This window comes from Motacilla alba, chromosome 7 (genome assembly GCF_015832195.1).
Source record: "Motacilla alba alba isolate MOTALB_02 chromosome 7, Motacilla_alba_V1.0_pri, whole genome shotgun sequence".
NCBI classification, from domain to species: domain Eukaryota; kingdom Metazoa; phylum Chordata; class Aves; order Passeriformes; family Motacillidae; genus Motacilla; species Motacilla alba.
In genome coordinates, this window is record NC_052022.1 from 30,199,101 (window position 1) to 30,220,047 (window position 20,947).

Sequence of the window (20,947 nt, forward strand, 5' to 3'; positions counted from 1 at the left end):
CTCCAGCTTCCCTTTGCAAGACTCTGAACAACCCTGAATGTTTTTCAATCAGATCCTAAGTGCTCCTTACCTGTTTTCCCAGCTCCACTCTCTCCTGTGATAAGGATGCATTGGTCTTTGTCCTGGTCCCTTAAAGACCTGTAAGCTTCATCAGACAGAGCAAAGCTGCAAAGAAAGAAAGAGCCAATTGAGAATTAGAAAAAAAAAACAAAACAAAAAAAAACAAACTACCAAGTACTGATAATAATTACAATCTGTCCTTCACACATCAAGGAAGAAAAGAAAAACAACAAACACCACAACTCTCCAAGTGCTAATGTTCCATAAGTGGTGAAGCATTGACTTTTCAGAATATAAAGACACTCAGAAGCAAAATGGATACTTTTTCTCAGAGGCTGACTTAGACCTCCTTCAGGAACAAGCAAAGATAATCTTGAAGTTTTCCTAAAGACAGCAAAGTCAAAACAAAATAACAGAATTTTAATGAAGTGCAGCTATCTTCCTTAATTGAACAAAATGTCATATTCTCCATTGAAAAAATGTCAATGCAACATCAGGGCATTGTTTTTTCTGAAGATGACTAAGATAAAGGAAAGAGGAGAACCCTGAGCAATAATTGCACCCTTAAGTCACAATTTCTACTCAGTAAGAAGAAATCTCACAACCTTTTACAACACTGAGCATTTTGAATAGCTGGACTTGCGCATGAATATGCAGAATTATTTCCCACTAACTGTATTCTTATGCCAGTAAGTGTAATGTCATGTAGGGAACCTAAAGAATATAATAAGAACCAACAGATTTCCTGTACCAAAAATGTCTTTTCCTGGACCTCAGAATATCATGACCCTGAAACTCACTGGCTGTAATTTGAATCCAGATGTGCTCTGCTGCCTTGCAGCAACATATACTTTGGAGAAGTGCAAATGGTTTACTTATATTTAGTTTTCTTTAGTAGTAATTTTGAGACAGAACAAAGATTTTCTTTCAACTGCATTTTTCAATTAATGGAATGAAGTACTCTGGAAACTAAGCATTTTCCCCTCGGAAAAACTTAAACAAATAGTATCTGAAAAAGGACACAAAGGCAAAATCCAAATAAAAAGGCACAAATGCATAACCCAATTAAGGAAAAAATATTATATCCAAACCCAGCATATTTTTACATGAAATAAACAGCTGTTCAACAGACCAAGACCTTTGTTAGATCACTGCATCTAGTAAAATATTTAGTGTTTATATATCACCAAAAGTGGATATTGTTTATTATTTACAGCAAACAGACCATGTATGAAAAACAGAAATGAACTCTCCGGTCAACATAAGATGCAGAATCATTGAAGGCTCAATGCACTTTTTAGAAACTTGATTCTTTATTCTACAAGAGTTCAGGAGCTTCGCATTCAGCTGATAACAGCAAACAGATCAAGTGTTTGTTTTGGACAGCACAGCTATAGGGTGCTTTTTTCACAGGCTCCTTTATAGAAGAGCAAGCTCTTTGTCATGACACCAGTGATGGGAAGCAGGAACAACACAATGCAGGCAGTGAGAGCCACTCAGGGCCTGGTCTAGAGGCTCCTGCTGCTACACTTTGAAAGCTTCAAACATCAAACCTACATCTACTAAAATTAGTACATACTTATTGCTACCACAGTCCCTTAGCTTCAGCCTTCTCTCCCCAAAAAGTTTATGAAGAGCATATCATGTTGTCTCGAATTTATCATCAGGTGCATGTGCAACACCGTTTTTTGTTCCTCATCCCTCACCTGTATTAGACTCCTCTCACAGTTGCTTATTTGGGTTTTGGTTTTGTTTGCCTGTATGGCTTTATGGTCACATCACGTTACCAGCCAAGCCACTCTCTGCAAGAGACCCAGGCAACCAAGTGAGGGCATTCTGAATGATTTGGAAAATGGGGAAATGAAACACCTCACAGCCCCTTTGCTCCTAAGCACCAACGCCCTCCCCTCCCTCTCCAGGGCCTGCCAAGGATGCCCAGGCCATCTTTTCCCCCCTCTTTGTGTCCCGCCCATCTTCTCTCCTGCAGCACATCTGCCTGCCCAGCTCCCTGACCCACCCAGGGCTCCACCTCTCTCCCTGCTTTTCTCCAGCCTGTTTTGTCCCAGGCACTAAATTACAATTCTCCTCTCTGCACAGATGGCTGGACCATCCACTTAACACCCGTGATCAGAGGTCATTAACTCCTTTTGATCCACATCCCATCCAACCCGGAGCAGGGCTGATCTCTCAAACCTTAATACTGCTGTGCTGATTGAAGCATTTGAACTCAGTAGTTCAGCTGGAGGTGAAAATGTGTTTACAAGAGAGTAGCAGGCTGTAATGTTTTTAGCATTACAACAAAGTCACAATGTGATGTGGCCAACATGCTGGAGAACGAGCAAGAAAAATATAAAATATTCTGCTGCTGCTGCTGAGAGACCATGACACAATTTCTGGCACCCATTTTCACTGTTTGGAATCCAAACTACAGTAGCAGTAATACTTTACCAGACTCTTTTACAGGACATATTTAGGAAATTAATAATATTTGTTGAATGTTGCTGCAGATATACTTGCAATTTGAAAAGTAAAACAGTACTCAGAAAATCTTATTCCAGCACAAATTACCTTCCTTTTTGCAAAGAAAAAGTTAAAAGCAACAGGATGAAGATGAAAGAACTAAACTTCCCTGAGCATTCATGGGCCACATGAGACAAACTTTAACAATAATGCTGTGATTTCCACACGTTAGACTGAGGGAAACTGTCTTTCAGCAACAAGATAAGACTCTGAGATTTTTAAATTTACAGACTGGATGGCTCATTCTGTGCCTCTTGTCCTTCAAACAATCTTGGCCATCAACTAGTTTTTCACTTTTGAAACTATTTTCTTGGCAGTAGTTTCACACTGGAAAATGAAATCAGCATCAAGCACAGAGGAAGTATTCTCTGTTGATATACTGAGTTATGAGTTAATCAGCTTAGTACCCATTCATCTTTTCTAATACAATGAATTTAAGTTTCTCAACAGCTCCTGTCAAAATGTATTTTACTGCTTGATGTATTTATTAACTCTGCCTGCAATGCATAGTTAAAGACACCAAATCATGCTTTTTCTCCTTCCTCCACAGAAAAACTGAGAGCCTAAATACTGCAATGTGGTTTCTGAAGTTGGAGGAGAGAGGGGGATTTCATCCAGTTCTGATTTAATCCAATCTAGTCAGAGATTTCCTGCCATTTTCTTGAATCTACACAACCCACAAAGCCTAATAATACCCTACCAGGGTATCAAATATTATCTACTACAGACAAAAGAAAAAATAAATCAACTCATTTCAAAACAAGTTTTGCATAAGTAATTATCAAAAGTGACCCAGTAGAAGTGCTGTAAAATCTATCACTGATGTTCCAACAATCCAATTGGAGGAGGAATAACCACAAATCTTTTTAAACAACTAAGACTTGTCTTTCTGGCACTGCAAAACAGCAATAGCACATTTCTGTCAGTCTGAACAATGATTTTTATCTCAAAGAAAAAGATACATCTATTCAGATGCCATGTTGACTTTTATGACAACATTACACCTCACAGTCCTATCTATTATCAACATCCATAATAATCTTTACAGTAACAGAAAACCCAAACAAAAACAAACTTTGAGTCTTTTACTTCAAACACTACCTGATTAAAAAAATAGAATTCCATGCTATTGCCTATTTGTTTAAAAATAATTTCATTTCAGGTCATTTAAGTTTAACACATATTAATGGTCTAGAGACCACAAAGAATCCTGGCCTTTCCCTTTTAGCGACATGAAGAGACATGGCTCTGTGAAGCCACATTTGCAACCATGGATTTAAACCACATACCACTCTTTGAGCCACCTCCCAATTACAGAGCCTGAGTAAAATTTCAGAAGAGTTTAAAAAGCAGTTATAAACCATGTGTTTCGAATTAGCTGATGAGTGCGTCAGCACTGTCAGTTACCATACCTTATAATAAGCTCTCCTTTGATTTTTAGGTTCTCCTGGAGGAAGATGACATCCTCTTACCACAACAAACACAGAAATATTCACTGGAGCTCTCTTTTAGCTAAGACTTAAGTATAGAAGCAATTTGAAATCGAAACACCACCCACACCTCACTCAGTAAGAGGGCTCGGCTTCTTTCTAGCACGGCCTCTTCAGCCGCAAGCTCCTGATGGCCAGATCTGTCACAAAGTCCTAACCCAAAAACTTAACAAAGGGAAACAGCACAGCCCTCCAAGGGAGACTTCCAAAGGGCTCTGGCACTTTCAGCATCTCAACAGCATCTCTGTGTTAAAAAGTACACTGGGGTCAGGAAGAGCCAGAAGCCAGGTCCCCACCCGCTCACCCTGAAACAAGCAGCATTTGAACACTCCAGATTGCACCCACAATTACAAAAGCCATAAAAATCTCATTTTTATAACTCAGAAACTCACTTCACAGGAGCAGCTTTTCTACCACCTTTTTCCTTCAAGCCAAACTCACCAGGATTAGTATTTGGCAGATACTGGTACTTATTTGTGGTATCATTTTCATGCTTCCTTTCATTTTCCTTGGCATTCTCAATTAAAAGTAACTCGTTATCACTATTTTAAATTCTCTCCAATTGCTCTTCTCAGGCACTAATAGAATCAATTCATTTATTCACCAGCTGTTGCTTTGATTCAGAGATCCCGGGTGCCCATTTCAGAACATCTATTGCTTAATCTTGCCCATTGGCTGACAACTTGTTTGCTACTTTCAAAGGAAATGAGGAAAATCTCTTTTCTTGACTGTTCCAATTCCTCATGAAGCATAGTCCTGGTACCAGGGCTCATTTCTGCCCAAACATGTGTAAACACACTGGCAGGATGCTAAAGGCCAGTGCTTATCAAAAACTATATACCATGCTAGACTAAAAAGAATAGCAGTAATACATATATTGTGCATGCACTTTTAATATAAATTTTACCTAAAATGTAATTAAATCACTTCAAGTTTACTTAAGAGCATCATTTAATTTCCTTTCTTCTCTTTCTGAATGCACAGAAGTGCTCAATAGCAGGGTAACAGCAAAGAAAGTATTTCTTTCTCTCATGACATGCAGTGGGAAAACATCAGAATTACATTTTGTTTCAGTATGAAAATTCTAACAACCTGAGCTAGGAAGAGTTGAAGCATATTTTATGAAGTGCTTTGAGGCTTTACATTGTAAATCATCACTATTTGCTATATATATTTCCCCACCCATTGAAGCTCAGTGGAAAATTCACCATTCAGGAAAAACAACTGTAAGAGATTATTTATAGTATTAGCTCATGGTGCAGAATCATTTAATTGCCCTAAGGATAAAAAGTGTACTCCCATTTTCCATAATTACAAACTGTCTCATGTTCAGCGCTTTGACACACTTGAAAAGGTTGATTAGCCTGCCACTGGAGTGAATAAAGTAACAGCTGAATTGATGGAGCATCAGCTAGGATGGACCTTCACAGGCAAGCAGCTGCTCTTTCAAACATGCCAATCAGGGGAAAGAAAATAAAACAAATTTAAACACCAGGATAAAGAGGTGTGCTGAGACAGATGGAAAGCCTTGGCTCCTATTTATATCCTCCATTTTTATTTTCCTGGTGAGCGCAGAAACCTGTTTTATCAACAACACTGTGTGCTAATACACTCAGCAGAAGGGTACCTCCTGCACAGGCCGTCCCACTTTGTTATTCACACGAGCCACTGTGACATTATTAGATGCAGAATAAAGCCCAAAGCTGTGCAAATCAGCCCATTGGATTTGTAAAAAGCAGCCGTCCTTTACAGAAGGGCAGGGACAGAGAAAAAGGGAGGGGGAAGAGGACAAAGCCACTCAATTTTCATGAGTAGGACACTTCAGTACACAGGCTAATATAAAGCCAGAGAGATTTATTTTCTGATAGACTGGGACTATAATCTAACCTCTGATGCTCATATATACACTGCAGGTTTAGCAGAAGACTTGTCTCAGAGCAATAACCTGAGGTCTGGACAAAAAGAAAAAAAGTTCTTGCTGAAAATCTTGACTTTCTCAGACTGAGGCAGATTTAAGATGTGTTCAGTGAACTTCAACTCCAAAACCTCCCTACAGAGAGGTTCAGACATGCTTCTTCCAAAATACTGTGCCTGGACAACCTCCCAGCTCACCAAAACCTGATCCTCTTCCCTCTCACAAAATAGTACACATTTCCACTCTAAGGGAGGTTTTATCACTTTTGATCACTTCCTTTTACTGTAAATAAATAAAAAAAATAAATTTAAACCAACAGTGATCTTTCCACAGCACTGTACAGAAAAGCCAAAAATGCAGCTATTGATTTTCTGCCTATTTCAAAAACATCTAAGACATCTTTTTAGAGCTCACATTAATGTGATGGAAAACAAGAAGTGCCTTTTACCAGGAGCCTGTGACCCAGCTGTTGCCTTATTTTCTTTCAACCAGTGCAAAACAGGATCTCTGCAGCTGAGGATGACCATGCCAACCCAGACTACAAAATAAAGTCTCCCTGTGAGTTTAGCAAGCCTGACAAGCATGGCCACATCCCATCCCAGAGCTCAGTGCTGTCAGCTGGCAGTGCAATACACCCAGCAGAGCGTGAGGAGAGTGGCCTGGGCATGGCCCCAAGGTTGGGTCCTCGGAGGCATGCAAAGAGCAGCAGGCAGAACCCTGGTGCTGCAGATAACCAAGCCCACAGGCCCATCCCCTGACACATTTTCCATGGAGCATCAGGTTGACTTGGGCACACCAAAGTGCGCTGACGTGGGCCAGTGCCAGCTGTGCCCACCATAAACACCTGCAGCTGCACACAAACATGGCTCGTGGCTTTGCCTAAAGAAGGGAACTAAAACAGCAAACTCCTGCTTGGAGGCAGGGTCATGTCATTGAAGTAAAGATGCACATAACGAAGGTGGGGCAGGGAAGCAAGTATCTCCTTGCTTTCTAGCTTGGCTTGCATTTTCTTTCGACTAGTCCCATTTCCCTGAAATTACATCAGCCAGCTGGATGGCACACAACCATCACCTCCTCCCCCATACTAACACTCTGTGGGTTCAGTCCAGCACGAACCAGTAGGTCCCAGTCCCACAGCACTAACCAGATGAGTCTGTCACCCAAACACTCTCTGACCCCAAACACCAGGCTGCGTTACCCAAGGCAGACACCTGCTCCTACACGGTCACACAGGAGGACACAGACAACAAGTCAGTCTGCTGCCACCTGCACTGCAAAGATTTCAAGTTTCTTGAAGGAAAAAGCATTTCTGTTCACAAAATCAATATTTTTATTGGGCTATGATATCCTTGAAGGGAAGTGCAGGAAGTGTTTTCTATTGTTTCATCAAAAATCAGATTTAATTAGATGTTTATTTGCTAGGATGAATCAGCAATTGCATGCTTGATTTAATGACTGCCCAAACCAGCCAAGTCCTTACACTCTGTGTTCTTACTGCCAAAGTATAGGCTGGAGCTTCCTGGTAGCCATATTCTGCATCAGAAGCTGCAGGTTTTTCCCTGAACTGCCATCCCAACTGCACTGGAGGAGCCTGCAGACACCAGGGGAGAAGCAGCTCCACAGCACAGCAGAAATGCTGATGGCAAGCTCCTCGTTTTTCTCCACGGACCTTCTGAAGCTTCGCCGTCCCTGAGGCTGGGCTTGTAAAATTTGGGATTTATTCCACTTCCCTGGTTCAAATGGAGCAGCAAGGGGTCAGACAGCTGAACAGAAAGGGAAGAGAGGAGCAAACTGATTTGGCATGCTTGGCTTCTGTCAGAGTTTAACTAGAGGGCACAAAATTATTTAAAATCCCTGTTTCATCTACACAGAAGCAGATTTGAATTGCACCTCTGAGCTTTTGCGTATGTGTGGAAATGAAGGGCTGCTGGGACAGGGAGGAAAAAGGGAGCAGGAGAAAACAGTCATTCCCTTTCTGCATTGAAATACAGAGACTCTCAACATTTTTACAGAAAAATGAATTAGTTTCTGTACCTAATACAGAATGTGCCTGAAACACAGAGAAGTTCACTTACCAAACACAAATGTTTAGTTCAGCTTTGATCAAATTTTACATGAGTGAAATCTTTTTCTGCAGAGCAAGAAATGCCTTCATTATGCTGCTACACCATGAGAATAGCATGCTATCAGTAAACACCCCCCCAAAAAAATCTGTAATTCATCTTGACTTAGCTGGCTACAAAGAATAGGTTTTCCATCAAAATAAAACTATGCAAACCAATTATTCCTCATTTTTAAAACAGAGAGTGATTAAAAGGGGGTTCTTAAAATTATTCATAGCTATTTCAGAAATAACAAGCCCAGACCACAGGTGAGTTGGATACATAGAAGACAAGACTCTAATCCTATTAGAGGAACAATCATTATCACAGCTTGCTCAATCCTATACAGACAGGAATATACAATTAATTGCTTTTCTACCTTGTTTTTAATTTATAAATAGGATGTATCTTTGGGACTTACAGTGTGTGCTGATCCCAGAGAGAACTGATTTGCTCTGTTCAAAAACTCTAGTGACTTCTTCATCTCACAAATGAAACCACAACAGGGCTCTGCTGGTTGTGGGGTTTTCCTGGGGCGCTGAAGGGCAGAGTGCTGCTCTTATGATTTCACAAGAAAAAATGTTTATAGCAAATAGTGTTGCATGTCTCTGCCTCAAAAATACACTCTCCTGCTTAGCAAATAGAAAATCCTGCTTTTTTTTTTTTTTTTTTTTCTGTAGCCTTCAGAAGCATCCTGAAGTCAGAAGGCAGAAGTAATTTCCTCCTGACGCAGTGACAGCAGAGATACAGCAAGTCAAGTTTTGGAACCATGCAGGGTTTATTGACACCATGTGTTCATGCAGAGCCTTCTCTCACTGCAAATAATTTTATTGTAGAACTATCAGTGCTTTTCAAACAAATTTGTTCGACTTTGCTAACTCGAGAGAGAAAAATAAATTTATTCCTTTATTCTAAAGTAAAAAAACATGTTCCAGTACTCAGGGAGAGAAAAACAGCAAAGTGAGGTGCACAGTTTCACATAGTCACTGCACAGAAAGGGACATGTTTTAAAAGGTCTCACCTTTTAAACTCCAATTAAACTCCAGCGTGCAGCACAAACATGAGAGCTACAACATCTCAAAAGATATATTGTGAGTGACTTCATAGCTCTGTCTGGTGAGGCAGGTAAACAGATGTCAGCCATGCATTACTGCAACACACTCCAGTGGACTGCAACAGTTTGCCAGCAGAAAAAATGCCAAGCATTCCAGCAAATTCATATCATGGCACTGGAGAAATACAATCAGAGAATCATAGGACTTGACTGGAAAGCACCTTAAAGATCATCTTGCTCAAACCTCTCTGCCATGGGCAGGGACAGCTTTGCTAGACCAGGTTGCTCCAAACCCCATCCAGCCTGGTCCTGAACATTTCCAGGGATGGGGCAGCCACACCTTCTCTGGGCAGCTGTTCCAGTCTCTCACCACCCTCTCAGTTAAAGAATTGCTCCCTGATGTCCAACCCAAACCTACTCTCAGCCTGAAGCCAGTCACCTCATTCTGTTGTCCAAAGTTCCTCTGTCCACCTTTGTTGTGGGCTCCCTTCAGAAAGGCTGTAATTATGTCACCCCAAAGCCTTCTCTTCTCCAGGCTGAACAACCCCAAATCTGTCAGCCTTTCCTCACAGGAGAGGTGCTCCATCCCTCTGATCATCTGGAGTCCTTCCAACAGGTCCCTGTCCTTCCTGTGCTGGGAGCCCAGAGCTGGATGCAGCCCTGCAGGGGAGCTCTCAGCAGGGCAGGGCAGAGGGGCAGAAGGAGTATTCTCACATCCTCAGAGCCATTTTGTAAACTAAACTAAGCTGCCAATCACCAGATTTGAAATCTAGGCTCTGTAACAAAGGCTAGAATGCAGCTGCCCACAAGTTTATCAGAGACAACAGCGACAGAACTGCAAATAAAAGTAATTCACTTATCTGGAAAACATCTGAAAGGCAGTGTCAACACTATGTAATTACATAGTTATGCTGCTGCTCTACTCAGAGGTGTTACCGAATCCTTTTTGATTTTGCAAGTAACTCTTAAGTTCTCTTAACAATCCAAGTAGTTTGTTAAGAAGTTAAGAAGGCTTACACAACTTAATTTCTGCCTCCCAGCTCTCTTTTCCAAATAAAGTCCCTGCCATGAACCCCTGGGCAAAGGAGGCACTGAAGCTTATCTGAGCTTCTGAGAGCTTGTTAGCTCAGGTACAACATTGAGCTAACATGTCTATCTAGTCTATTAAATGCCATTTGCTCAAGCTTGTGAATGAGATTTGTGGACATATGTCCAAAATTATATTTCTGTGAATGGTCAAAGCAAGAAATGAAAAGCCTCTTTCAGACTGCTCAAACATGAGGCTCCAATTCAGCCCATGTGGATTATTTCCAGTAACAATTTACTGCATCTACGTTCTTGGTCGGAATGCTGATGCTCAAGGAGGATGTCAACTGCATATATTTGTTCTCATCCTCACTACATCCTCACTAAGAATCATCTTGGAGTAATTAAGACCAGTTGCAGCTTGAACTCCACAAGGTTTAGCAACTAAAAATAATTTCTGCAGTATGTAAAATGGAAACTGTATGGAAGAAAAATGCAGATTTAAACTAATTTACTGAAATGACCACAATTAAACTGTCTTTGTAGTTCAGACCTTTGTTTGTAAACCCAAGTCCCAGCTCTCTTATCTATTCAAAACATAAGTACAAGATTATTCAGTGTGCTAGACTGTAAATATTAAGACTGTATTTCCTGATTCCTAACATGAAAATGTTTATCCTCAATAATCCAAACTCCATTAACCATGCTGTACCCAGAGCTGAATAAAAGAGTCTTTTGCATGATGGGGCTGATAAAAAGAGATTGAATGGGAAATGATCAGCTTTTAACAGTGGTATAATATCTGAAATTTTACTAGTGTTTCTTTACTAGTGTTTCTTTAAACATCAACCTTGGGGATGCTGTATCAAAAATCACAACAAAGGCTCCTAGCAGAGCAGATGGGCATTTTCTAGTGGGTTCTAAATTGCTTCAAGGAAAGAAAAAAAAAAAGAAGAAAAAAAGACAACCATTAAACACAATGAGACACTTCCAGTGAAAGAACAACAGCTGTTCTTACTTGCAATTTGAAATCCCAGATCTTAAAGAGAGTACCAGGCTGCCAGTGCAGGAAAGGCATAATGAAAATCCTGGTCCATGTGTACACAGTGCATAAAATGGGATTTGTCTCCTTTTTGACAGGGCCTCTACCTGTCCTCACTTTTCAGACTGCATTTAAGAAAGGAAACACAGTAGTTTCTTCTTTTTAAGTATAACTCATTATTTTCAGTACGTAAAAAGTCCCAAAATTCTAATGAAAGGAAAAATGAAGCTATTGAACATTCTACTTCATCTGACAATGTGAATTAGTTTTTAAAAAAATCTCGGTATTTTATGTCCTAAAAATATCAGTGGCATAATATAAATTCTAGACAGAAAAATCCAGTTCCAGGAAAATGAGAGAAATGGGATCTGCCAAAAAAGTTACCATTAGTTTAGACTGCTGAAGCATTTACACACATCCCCAACATATATTCTGGCACTTTTTTTTTTTCTTTTTTTCTTAATTATCTTTGGTCTAATAATCTAGCCAAGTTCCAAATTTTTCCGTGCTTACAAATAAACACAGACTGTAACAAATACACTCACATGCAAGGATAGAAAAAAAAAAAAAAAGGAAGAGGGAGAGATTGTCACAGATAACCAAAAACATTAGACTCTCCATCCTCAACATGACTGAAGTCAAATGTGAAGTATGTTGTGTACAGGGGTATGAGTAAATATTTGAAAACAGTTCTGAAAACAAAGTTATTTTGTTGAGGCTCTAAGCCAGCAGTTAATTCATGAGGGATGCTCCAAGATTATTTTCCTTTGTACACCATGACAACAATTATAGAGTTACAGAAGCATCTGGAACAGATCTCAAGTTAAGTGTTTCCCTTACAAACTCACCACGTTTTAAAGGTACCCAAATTCTTGCATTCCTGTTCCTCAAGAAGCCCACTGGGCATGTGAGTGTTGGCTAGGACCACACAGAGCTCTCCAAAGGGGACACTGATGGATGAGCTCTCCTGGAGCCAAGGTGGGTCCTGCCCAGAGAGGGGGCCTCTGGCAGTGGCACTTCAGGAGCTGTGACTGACAGCACTGCCAGCTGGTGTGGCTGGAGACACTCAAAGTGTTCATGAGCCAGCAGAACTGGTGCTTTTGAATGCTTTTGTCACAGCAGAATACACTGCTGCAGCTTCTTAGAGACTGAGAGATGAGGGAGGGTGGGACCAGAGGCAGCCAGCACTCTCCATCTTCTGGGGTATTTTGGGAGGCAGTTTTGCCTTGAAGCTTTTTATAACCCCTGAGGTCTCTATATATACTCCTTCCTAGACTAGGAAGTGTTTAAATGCCACAGGAGCACAGAAATCCAGCCTGGCTCCACACAGGCTGTGTGCAAGCAGCCCTGTCAGCCCCAGCCCACCTGCACAAAGCTCTGCTGCTACACAACGTTGTCTGTTCCCATCCTGGACATCCCATCTCCTGGACACCAACAGCACAATGACAGCAAAAAAGAATTTAAGGGCCTTTTCATTTCTTAATTTAGACTGAGCTACTTAGAGGGCCAACAGAAAGGCTTGTTCCACCAAACTTTGGAATGCAGTCTAAATGTCACTCCAGAACAGTCTGAAAATTGAAATAGAGCACAACATTCATATATATGCTGCTTTTTCAGGCTGTTTATACTTTGTGGGTGTTGGGTGCATTTCTGGAGCTTCCTTACAACCACACATCCTGCTATAAATCAGTTCCTGTATTATTCTGCATTATTAGAAAATTTCATGCAATCTAAAACCAGCAGCAAACAAGCAAATACTGTGCCTGTCAATAAGACTATATGCAACTCTGGAGCACTGGGGCGAGATGGCTGCCATATGTGCTATCCAAACCCACTAAAACAGCCCTGCTCAAATTTCAGGAAAAGCTAAATTAGTTGTTGTGTGTGGAAGAAACCCTGCTTTATACCCTAAGCCTTCAAACTGGCAAAACGCCTGTTCCGAGGTCATTCACTTCAGTATGGCCACATCACAACTGCCTTCCTCAAAACTCTTGCTCCCTCAGAAGGACTTCTGAGGTCTCCAACCAAGTGTAAAATGTAGGAAACTGTGCATGCCATGATTGGTGTGAGAGGACATTGCAATAGAAGAGGCTCTTCTCAGGCATTAAGTCCTTCTGGCTCTTGAAGCAAGTGTGGTGTTTCATCCCCCTTTCACCTCTATGTTTGAGGGATTTACATTTGTGGGCTCATCACATCCAGCTCTGCTTCTCTACAGAGGTTAAAAGAAGGATAAGTCTCATCCCTACCAAAAAAAAAGACTTCAAGGTTTTCAGTAGGGCTCCACCCCCCTCTTCTTCTTTCAATTCACTCCAAGCATGGGTTTAACAATTAGGTACTCACAGTCCTCTCTAACTGCTATTTATGATTTCTACCAGTCACAGATGTTCCCTCCCTGCCCAGTGGTCAATTATGCCAAACAACCTCTGAAGTGAGCACCCTCCCTCAGCCATAAATCTGTTCTGAAAGCAGAACTCTGCTGAGCCACATGAACAAGTCCAAAGACCGAGTCTCTGGAGAAGAGGAATTATCAGGAATAAGAACAAAATGCCTGTAAAATGGGATACTGCAAGGTGAAGAAAAGCACAGTGGGGTGGTTAAAAAAGAGAAAAAAAAGAAAAAGAAAGAAAGTGAAGATTAGGAAAGTACAAACTGAAACGGAAATGTTAAAATAAACATACTGAGGCAATGAAGGACACTTAACTATGTTACAGCCTCTCATCCCACCATCATCTTCTTCAACAAAGACAGCTACTATGCATCTTACCACTCTGCTACCTATGGCTAAAAGCTTACTTTTACACACAGGTAAAACTATCCTTCACAGCTGGAGCTTTATCACGCCCTCCAGACAAAAATATTTGCTTTACATCATAGAGGAAAAAGAGTGACTGAAACCTTGGTGTTCCTGAAGACATCTGATCCTTTAACACCAGCAGAAAAAAAGAAAGAGAGCCAGAAGCAAAAAAATCTAATCTCTTCTATATTGAGCATTAACATCAACTCAAAAGTTGAAAAGGAAACAGCAAATTGTATCTATTGTCAGAGTAACTGCAGATATCCACAAGATAGGGATTTATCCCATTATCTACATGGCAATAACTGAAATGAGGAACATTAAAAAGTTCCTCATTGTTGCATTTTAACAGGTATCACATTGGTGTATTTGTGCTTGTATCCTATATAAAGGCAAGCTGGTTTTCTGGAGTTGCCTGTGTAAATTTAAGTCTAAATTTGAAAGCTTTACATGCAAAACTATTCAGAAAACTTCAGACATATAGATTTAAAACAATCAATAATAACTTAAAAAAAAAAAAAAAAAAGAAAAAACCTGCAAATTGCCTAAGTGGAATTCATTAAGTGTCTGATAAAAGCCACCTCCAGATTCCTAATGTCACCCTAAAAGCTTCAGTGCATAGCCAAAAACAATGCACAGGGACTGAACTCTTATTTGAATGTAGCTGGCCATTAGCAACACAGCTGCTACTTTTACTTTGTCCCTCAACTTAAAATAATCTGTAATTTTTTTCAGAGCAAGCAGGTAGGGCATCTCAGACCATAAAGGGGAGCAAAAAGCCACGTGCCACCTTCCATGCCAGGGACAGAGCAGCTAGTAGCCAGGAGACAAGGTTAAAACAGGAAATTCAAGAAAACTCCTGCTCTCCAACCCCTTAATGCAAATCTGTTACTGGTAGGGAAGTGATACAGCATGATGGTTACAAATATGTGGGATGATAATCTATTTGATTTCCCATTGCATTCACTTCAAAGATGCCAGCAGCTGCCTTTGTCACCAGTAAAAATCAATGTAAAATAGCAAGATAGACAGCTTGGTTTGCTCTCATGACTAGCTCAGCCACAAGGTAAGCAAAGCAGCAATTACATCAACTGAAAGAGTAATTATATCAACTGAGAGAGCAGAACAGAAGTGTAAGAACTGCACAAATCAAGCAGCAAACTGTTTGAACACTGAAATGTCATACTCTGTCCTGCCAAGTCAGAGACAAGTTTGATCCTGCCTTGCAGATAAAGACAAAACCAGCAAGATTAACAACATTAAAACAAAAACAACAAGCCAGCAATTAAAAAGCTTGGTAAACTTCCTATTACACCTATGCAAATAGCCACAGACCATGAAAACAAGCATTCCAGGAGACCTAGAAAAATAACACTTTTTTTAACATGGTGCCACAACAACAGCAGTGCACTCAGGGAGGAATGAACGATTAAAATAAAACCTCTTGAATCAAATTTTATCAGCTATAACACTATCCAAAATCACCTGACCAGAAACTTTCTCTCAGCAATTCAGTTTGGCTGCCCATTCAAAGTGTGACTGTGGCCCTACTCTAGTTTCCAGAGATCATTAAAAAAAAAACCAAACCAGCAGAAAAACAAACCCTGTCCAAGCCCTGCAATTAAGTGTTAACTGGCGTCACTGAAAGCATCAGTCACTCTCACAGACGCTCTTGAGGAAACAGAGAACAGAGGAGGAGGTGTTCCCTCCCTCCTCTTTCAGATTAGGGCTAAGAAAACACCTGAACAGATTTTTCACCCCCCTACAGTGTGTTTCCTCCAGTGACCATACACAGCAGGAAATCCACAGGTATGGATTTCCTTCCCGTCATTATAAACTTCTGTCTCTTTTTCCTTCTGTTTCCCTGTGCTGGCCAAGCCTGCTCTTTAACTGGGACAGCAGACATTCTCAAGCACACCCTCCCTACCCATCACGCCGAGGCACACGCAAGCAGCTCCAGCCTAGACAGAAGCCCACACAAAACTCCTGGAAAATCAATAAAACACGATTTTGGTTCTCCAGGAGCTTCCATACAGACCTGTCCCTAGGAAAATATCCCAAAGCAGACTGCTTTAGAGATGCTGACACTTAAATCCTGGGCTTCCCAAACCTGAATGTTCTCTCCAAAACTGCAGACATTGGAGAATTTGAGATGTTATGCCAACAGGAGAGGGATGAGTTTTGGTGCCATACTGACCTGGTTTCTATAGCTATCTCTAACCACTAGAAATTTTGTTTTAATTAATTGCTTGCATTTTTATACTTAGCACTAGTACCAAAGTTACAATATTTATACAAAAGAGATGTTGAAATAAGGAACACACCATATCTAATTTTATTTCTAGACACACTTTCTAGGTTGGATGCATTAGTTTCCTGCTAAACAATCAAGAATTTTACTTTGGTCAGGATCACACAACAGAAGCCAAAAGTCTTTTTCAGTGGTCTTACTCACTCAATTCTTCTGAAGAGTCCATGGCTCAAAAGAGATTTACACATCAAAGAAAACTAAGTATGTACATTTCCACAAATCAATGGAGGCTTTTTACCCCCGTGGCAGTATAAACACCACGAATTGCAATTTGTCTCACAGCATCTCCTCATTAAAGTTCCAGAGCAGCTAAAAAAGAACCACCTTGAAGATTGCAAGGTCTCTGTGGAAGTGCAGCAGCCTCCCTAGACACGCCTGAACCCTGCTTTTAGCAGTGGCTTACTGCTGCCAGAGCAGTCAACCCTAGAATTAGCTGCAAGCTCCAAGGATGGGGTGATGCCAGCTCCATCCCAAAGTCTGTCAGTCCTCAGTCTGTCCTCACCAGCAGGGTAGGCAAGCATAGTGAATAGCTCCAAGCCACCCTGCAAGCTCCACTCATGATCTATGAACCAGCATCCAAGGACCAGCTCCACGTTTACAGCGTGGACAACTGGACTGGCACAAATCCTTAGGTACAGCACAAGGAACTCCACACTAAAGGGGATGAGAAGTGGTTTAGGCTTGCCAGAGATGCCATAAGGCAGCCTACAAAGCACTTACTTTATACACCTACAATACTGCCCAAATATCTCTTGAAGATGGTGAGAAGTTTACCAATTTTAGCAGAGCCAGAAGAGACTCTCTTGATTCTGCAACTCCCATAAGCATCTAGAGACAGGTGGGAAGGGAAGCAGGGTCACCATAAAGTGAGATAATTTTATATATTTCTACAGTTTGCAAATGATGTGTCAGTAATAGAAACCATAACGAAGATTATTTCCTAATCCTTTATTTTTTAAGATATTTTGTCCACTTAGCAGGTGTCAGAAGGCAAAACTCTCACACAGAAGCAATACAAAATAAAGAAAATTTATGGAGATCATATCTGTCCAAAACAAATTAGGCTTACACTTTTCTTGACTAGGGACTCTATCCAAACTTGCAAGGAAAATCTATTACTATAAGCAATTGAGATCTCATGACACAAATTAAAAGTCAATATTTTCTCACTTCAGTCTCTTGCTCTTAAAGTAGATTTCTAGTGTTTGGGCTCCAGAAGTCCTTGCTGTGAGGTGGGAACCTGACCATACAACTATTGTCATTAGTAATGAATGATGTTTATGAAATACTTTTCTACCAAGTTCAGACTCTCATAACACACACAAGAATGACTCTTGACCATTTCTGTTCTGAAAAACCATCTCTCAAGAGAGACAGAAAAATGTGGAGATCAATATATTACTATGTACTTGATTCAAGGTGTAACCAAGTACATATACTGACTTTCAGAATGTCAGACAAACTTTAACTCACAGGTTTTATTTTTAAAATACTCCATCATTTGACAGCAAATTTTATGCAGCTGAACAAAATTAGCAGAGCAGAAAGTTCTTTCAGCAAGGAACTGTGTCAATTTAGCAAGCAATTGGGCTTGCTAAAGAAAAGAGTGAAGAAAGAAAACCTGCATTTAGCCAGAGTTCAGAACCAAGAGGTCCAAGAACTACCAGAAGCTTATTTGATCTGATTATTGGGCTGTTTGCATTTCAGACTATGCTTCTGGGAGAGTGACAGATGAAGTGTTCAGGCAAAAAAATTAATCAGTTAACTAAATAATTTCCAGGACACTTTGTACACATAATTTTCATTTAACCTAACAGTTAACACTAAAGGAAGATGTATAAATGTATGGCCCTGTTTAGACACTTATCTGACCACTGATTGACCAAGTCAGTCTCCTGAATTTGTGGCTGAAGAGCCAGGTGCAACCTCACAACCAGCTGGAAACACTTTTCCCTCCCAGTGTCACACTGTGGGGAGGAACAGCTGGCTCCAGCCTCACCTCTAAAACTGGCAAGATAAAATGATTACTGCAACATGCAGACCTTGAAGACCACGTGCCTTACTCTCAGCCACACCACCCACACCTGCAGACAGCACCTTGTCCTAGTATTCATCCTATTTTAGTCCTAAAGTCTGCATTATGCATTTAGGGTGCTCTGGCTGTCCTCTATGAATGGGCTCATTTCCAGCTGGCACAGAGAGGAAGGACCAAGCTTTCATTTTCCTACAGTTACCATTCAGACATATCCAACACATTTCTGCATTCACCACGAGAGGGGTTTTTTCCTGCATTGCACAAAGATAAATTAAGAGTTTCAGATATCAAAAGTAACACTGTATGATTCAAACATATTTAACACCTCGAGGCTCCCAGGAGGCATCTGGACTTTGAAAGAAACAGATTTCCTTGAAAACAGACTGCTTACTTCACAGTGCTGTAATACTGGCTACTGCTAACAGTTAGGGAGGAATGCTCTGAAATGCACATACCAGGGCCTAAGTGCATGAAAGAAAAAGAGTAACTCATTTTAAGTTCACTTTAAAATACGGCTGAGCTAATAAAAATTCATTTTGGGGGAGTGGTGGTGTGATTTTCATTTTGGTTGCTTTAATCAACAGATCTTTTGAGGAGAGAGACAGCTGGTACCATCTGTTGCCAGACAGAATGAAAACCAAAATTTCTTTGCTGTACTTACATGTGAGGACTGAGTTCATAAAAGTTTCGGTTTCTGTATTCTTCCACTTTCTCTGGAGTATAAATGGGCAGAGATCTGTAGGGGTTTATTGATATCACCACGCTGCCAATGTATGTCTGTTGAAGGAAAAGAGAAAATTATTGTGGGTTTTTCTTTTGACATACTTTTGCTGCTTATATGTTATTTGCCCATTTAATAATTTTGTGGAAACAAACAAACAAACAAGAAAGGCCTAATTGTAGCAATGAATAAATATGTTCATACTTTCCAAGACACCTTTTAGATACTCTCCCTGTTGGGTACCAAGTAGCTATTTCTGTATAACTGAAAGCCTCTTATGAACATTTTCTAAAAGAAAGCCCAATCATACCATATTTCTGTGACTAATTCAGCTGGGGGAGGGAAAGGCAGAAGGACACAGATGTTCACGAAGAACTGACTCCATCTGCATGGCAAATGTCACACGAGCTTTGCTGCAGCCCTTGGCCACTCACACCAAACCCCAAAAGGCAAGGCTGGCATTGGACTGTGCCCCTCTTCCCAAGGAGGAACTTCATGTCACCTTGTCAAAGCCTCAGGCACAGAAGCAACCTGAAGGGGAACAGCCTTGGACAGGTTTCTGTCAAAGGAGAGATTTACTGTCAGGGTTCAAGCCAGACAAAGTCCGGCCATGGTTCCTCAGCAGATGAGAAATGCAATTTATCTTTCCAGATTCTAAACTTACTCACCACCACCCTTGGGAAGCAAAGGGAGAAATGTGTTGTTTCACTCTGTTAGATGCCATGCACTGCTGGCCTCAAGGAAGACCAGTTCTGAACACCATGACTGCCATGTCTGCTCATGACACCATTAACTTGAATCCTTAAGTCAACTGTCAGATATCCCACAGCTCCAAGGGCTGCAGTCAAATACACTGAGCGGCAAAAAATGCCAAAACCTCATTACATCCTGCCTGCAGATACTGGTCAAAGATTAATAAAAACCCCAAGTGTTTGGGATCTCTTTCCACAACTGTGAAACAAATAAATAACACCTGATGAAACATGGGTTTTCCAGTAACCAGTGCTCCCTGGGAGGTGTATATGCTCAACACAAAAGCCACAGGTTCCTATTACTTGGATTACATTTGCAGTGAATACAGAAGGAGAAAAAAAAAAAACAATAGTTTTTTAAATGTGCTATGATTCTAAAAGGCTTCTGTGCAGTGATATCTCAGCACCTGACAATCGGTATTTGGATTTTTCCCCACAACATTTCTTAGATAAAATACTATAATTTGCACTTTGAAATGGAAGGAGAGGCATGGGGAGCCCAAGCTACTGACCAGCATGTTCAGTAGAGCACCAAATTATGGCCAGGGCTGAAATAAGAAATGAAAAACATTAATTGTTGCAACCCTTCCAGATCTAACTTACATGCCTAAAGCAATTTCCTGCTAAATACTACTAAATCTGGTCCCAAGCAGAAAGCGAGGAGAGGAATATTTCCCAGTTTCCATTGCACACATATGCACAGACAAGCTGTGAACTCACAGGGCATTTTCTGTCCCAAACTGAGTGGAATAAACCAGACTGCAGTGATAAAACAAGTGGCATGAGGCCCCCAGAGACCCTCACAGCTCATCCTTGTAGTGTTTCTTACTCCTGGGATGGATCAGAAGCAGCCAAAAAATTAAGAGTTTTGCTCCTTTCAAGCATACACCGCAGTGTGTGCTTATGTAAATGTTCTTCAAATAAAGAAAAAATTGTGGTCATCCTCCCCCTATGGAGGAAATAATTTTCCAACTATGTCTAATCTCTTTGGCTGAACAAGATGGAAATGCTAAAATTGCCTTTCTGCAGTGTTTACTTTGCTCGCTCTCAACACATGCGGCCTTGGCAATTGGAAAGTCTACAGATTCCTGGCAAGACTAACAGATGCCAAAGAGTAAGAAGCTT

At 40.8% G+C, this 20,947-nt stretch overlaps 1 protein-coding gene across 9 annotated transcripts in view; it reads right to left on the reverse strand.

Moving 5' to 3' along the window:
* The window catches only part of MYO1B (myosin IB), a 107,923-nt gene that overhangs the window by 59,707 nt on the left and 27,269 nt on the right, over positions 1 to 20,947 (reverse strand). For all 9 annotated transcript variants that reach the window (XM_038142173.1, XM_038142181.1, XM_038142177.1 and 6 more), the window contains exons 3-4: positions 19,011 to 19,126; positions 71 to 165 (exon numbers count right to left, since the gene is read on the reverse strand). In XM_038142173.1, coding sequence (XP_037998101.1) covers positions 71 to 165; positions 19,011 to 19,126 — 211 coding nt within the window. The remainder of the gene's footprint in view (positions 1 to 70; positions 166 to 19,010; positions 19,127 to 20,947) is intronic.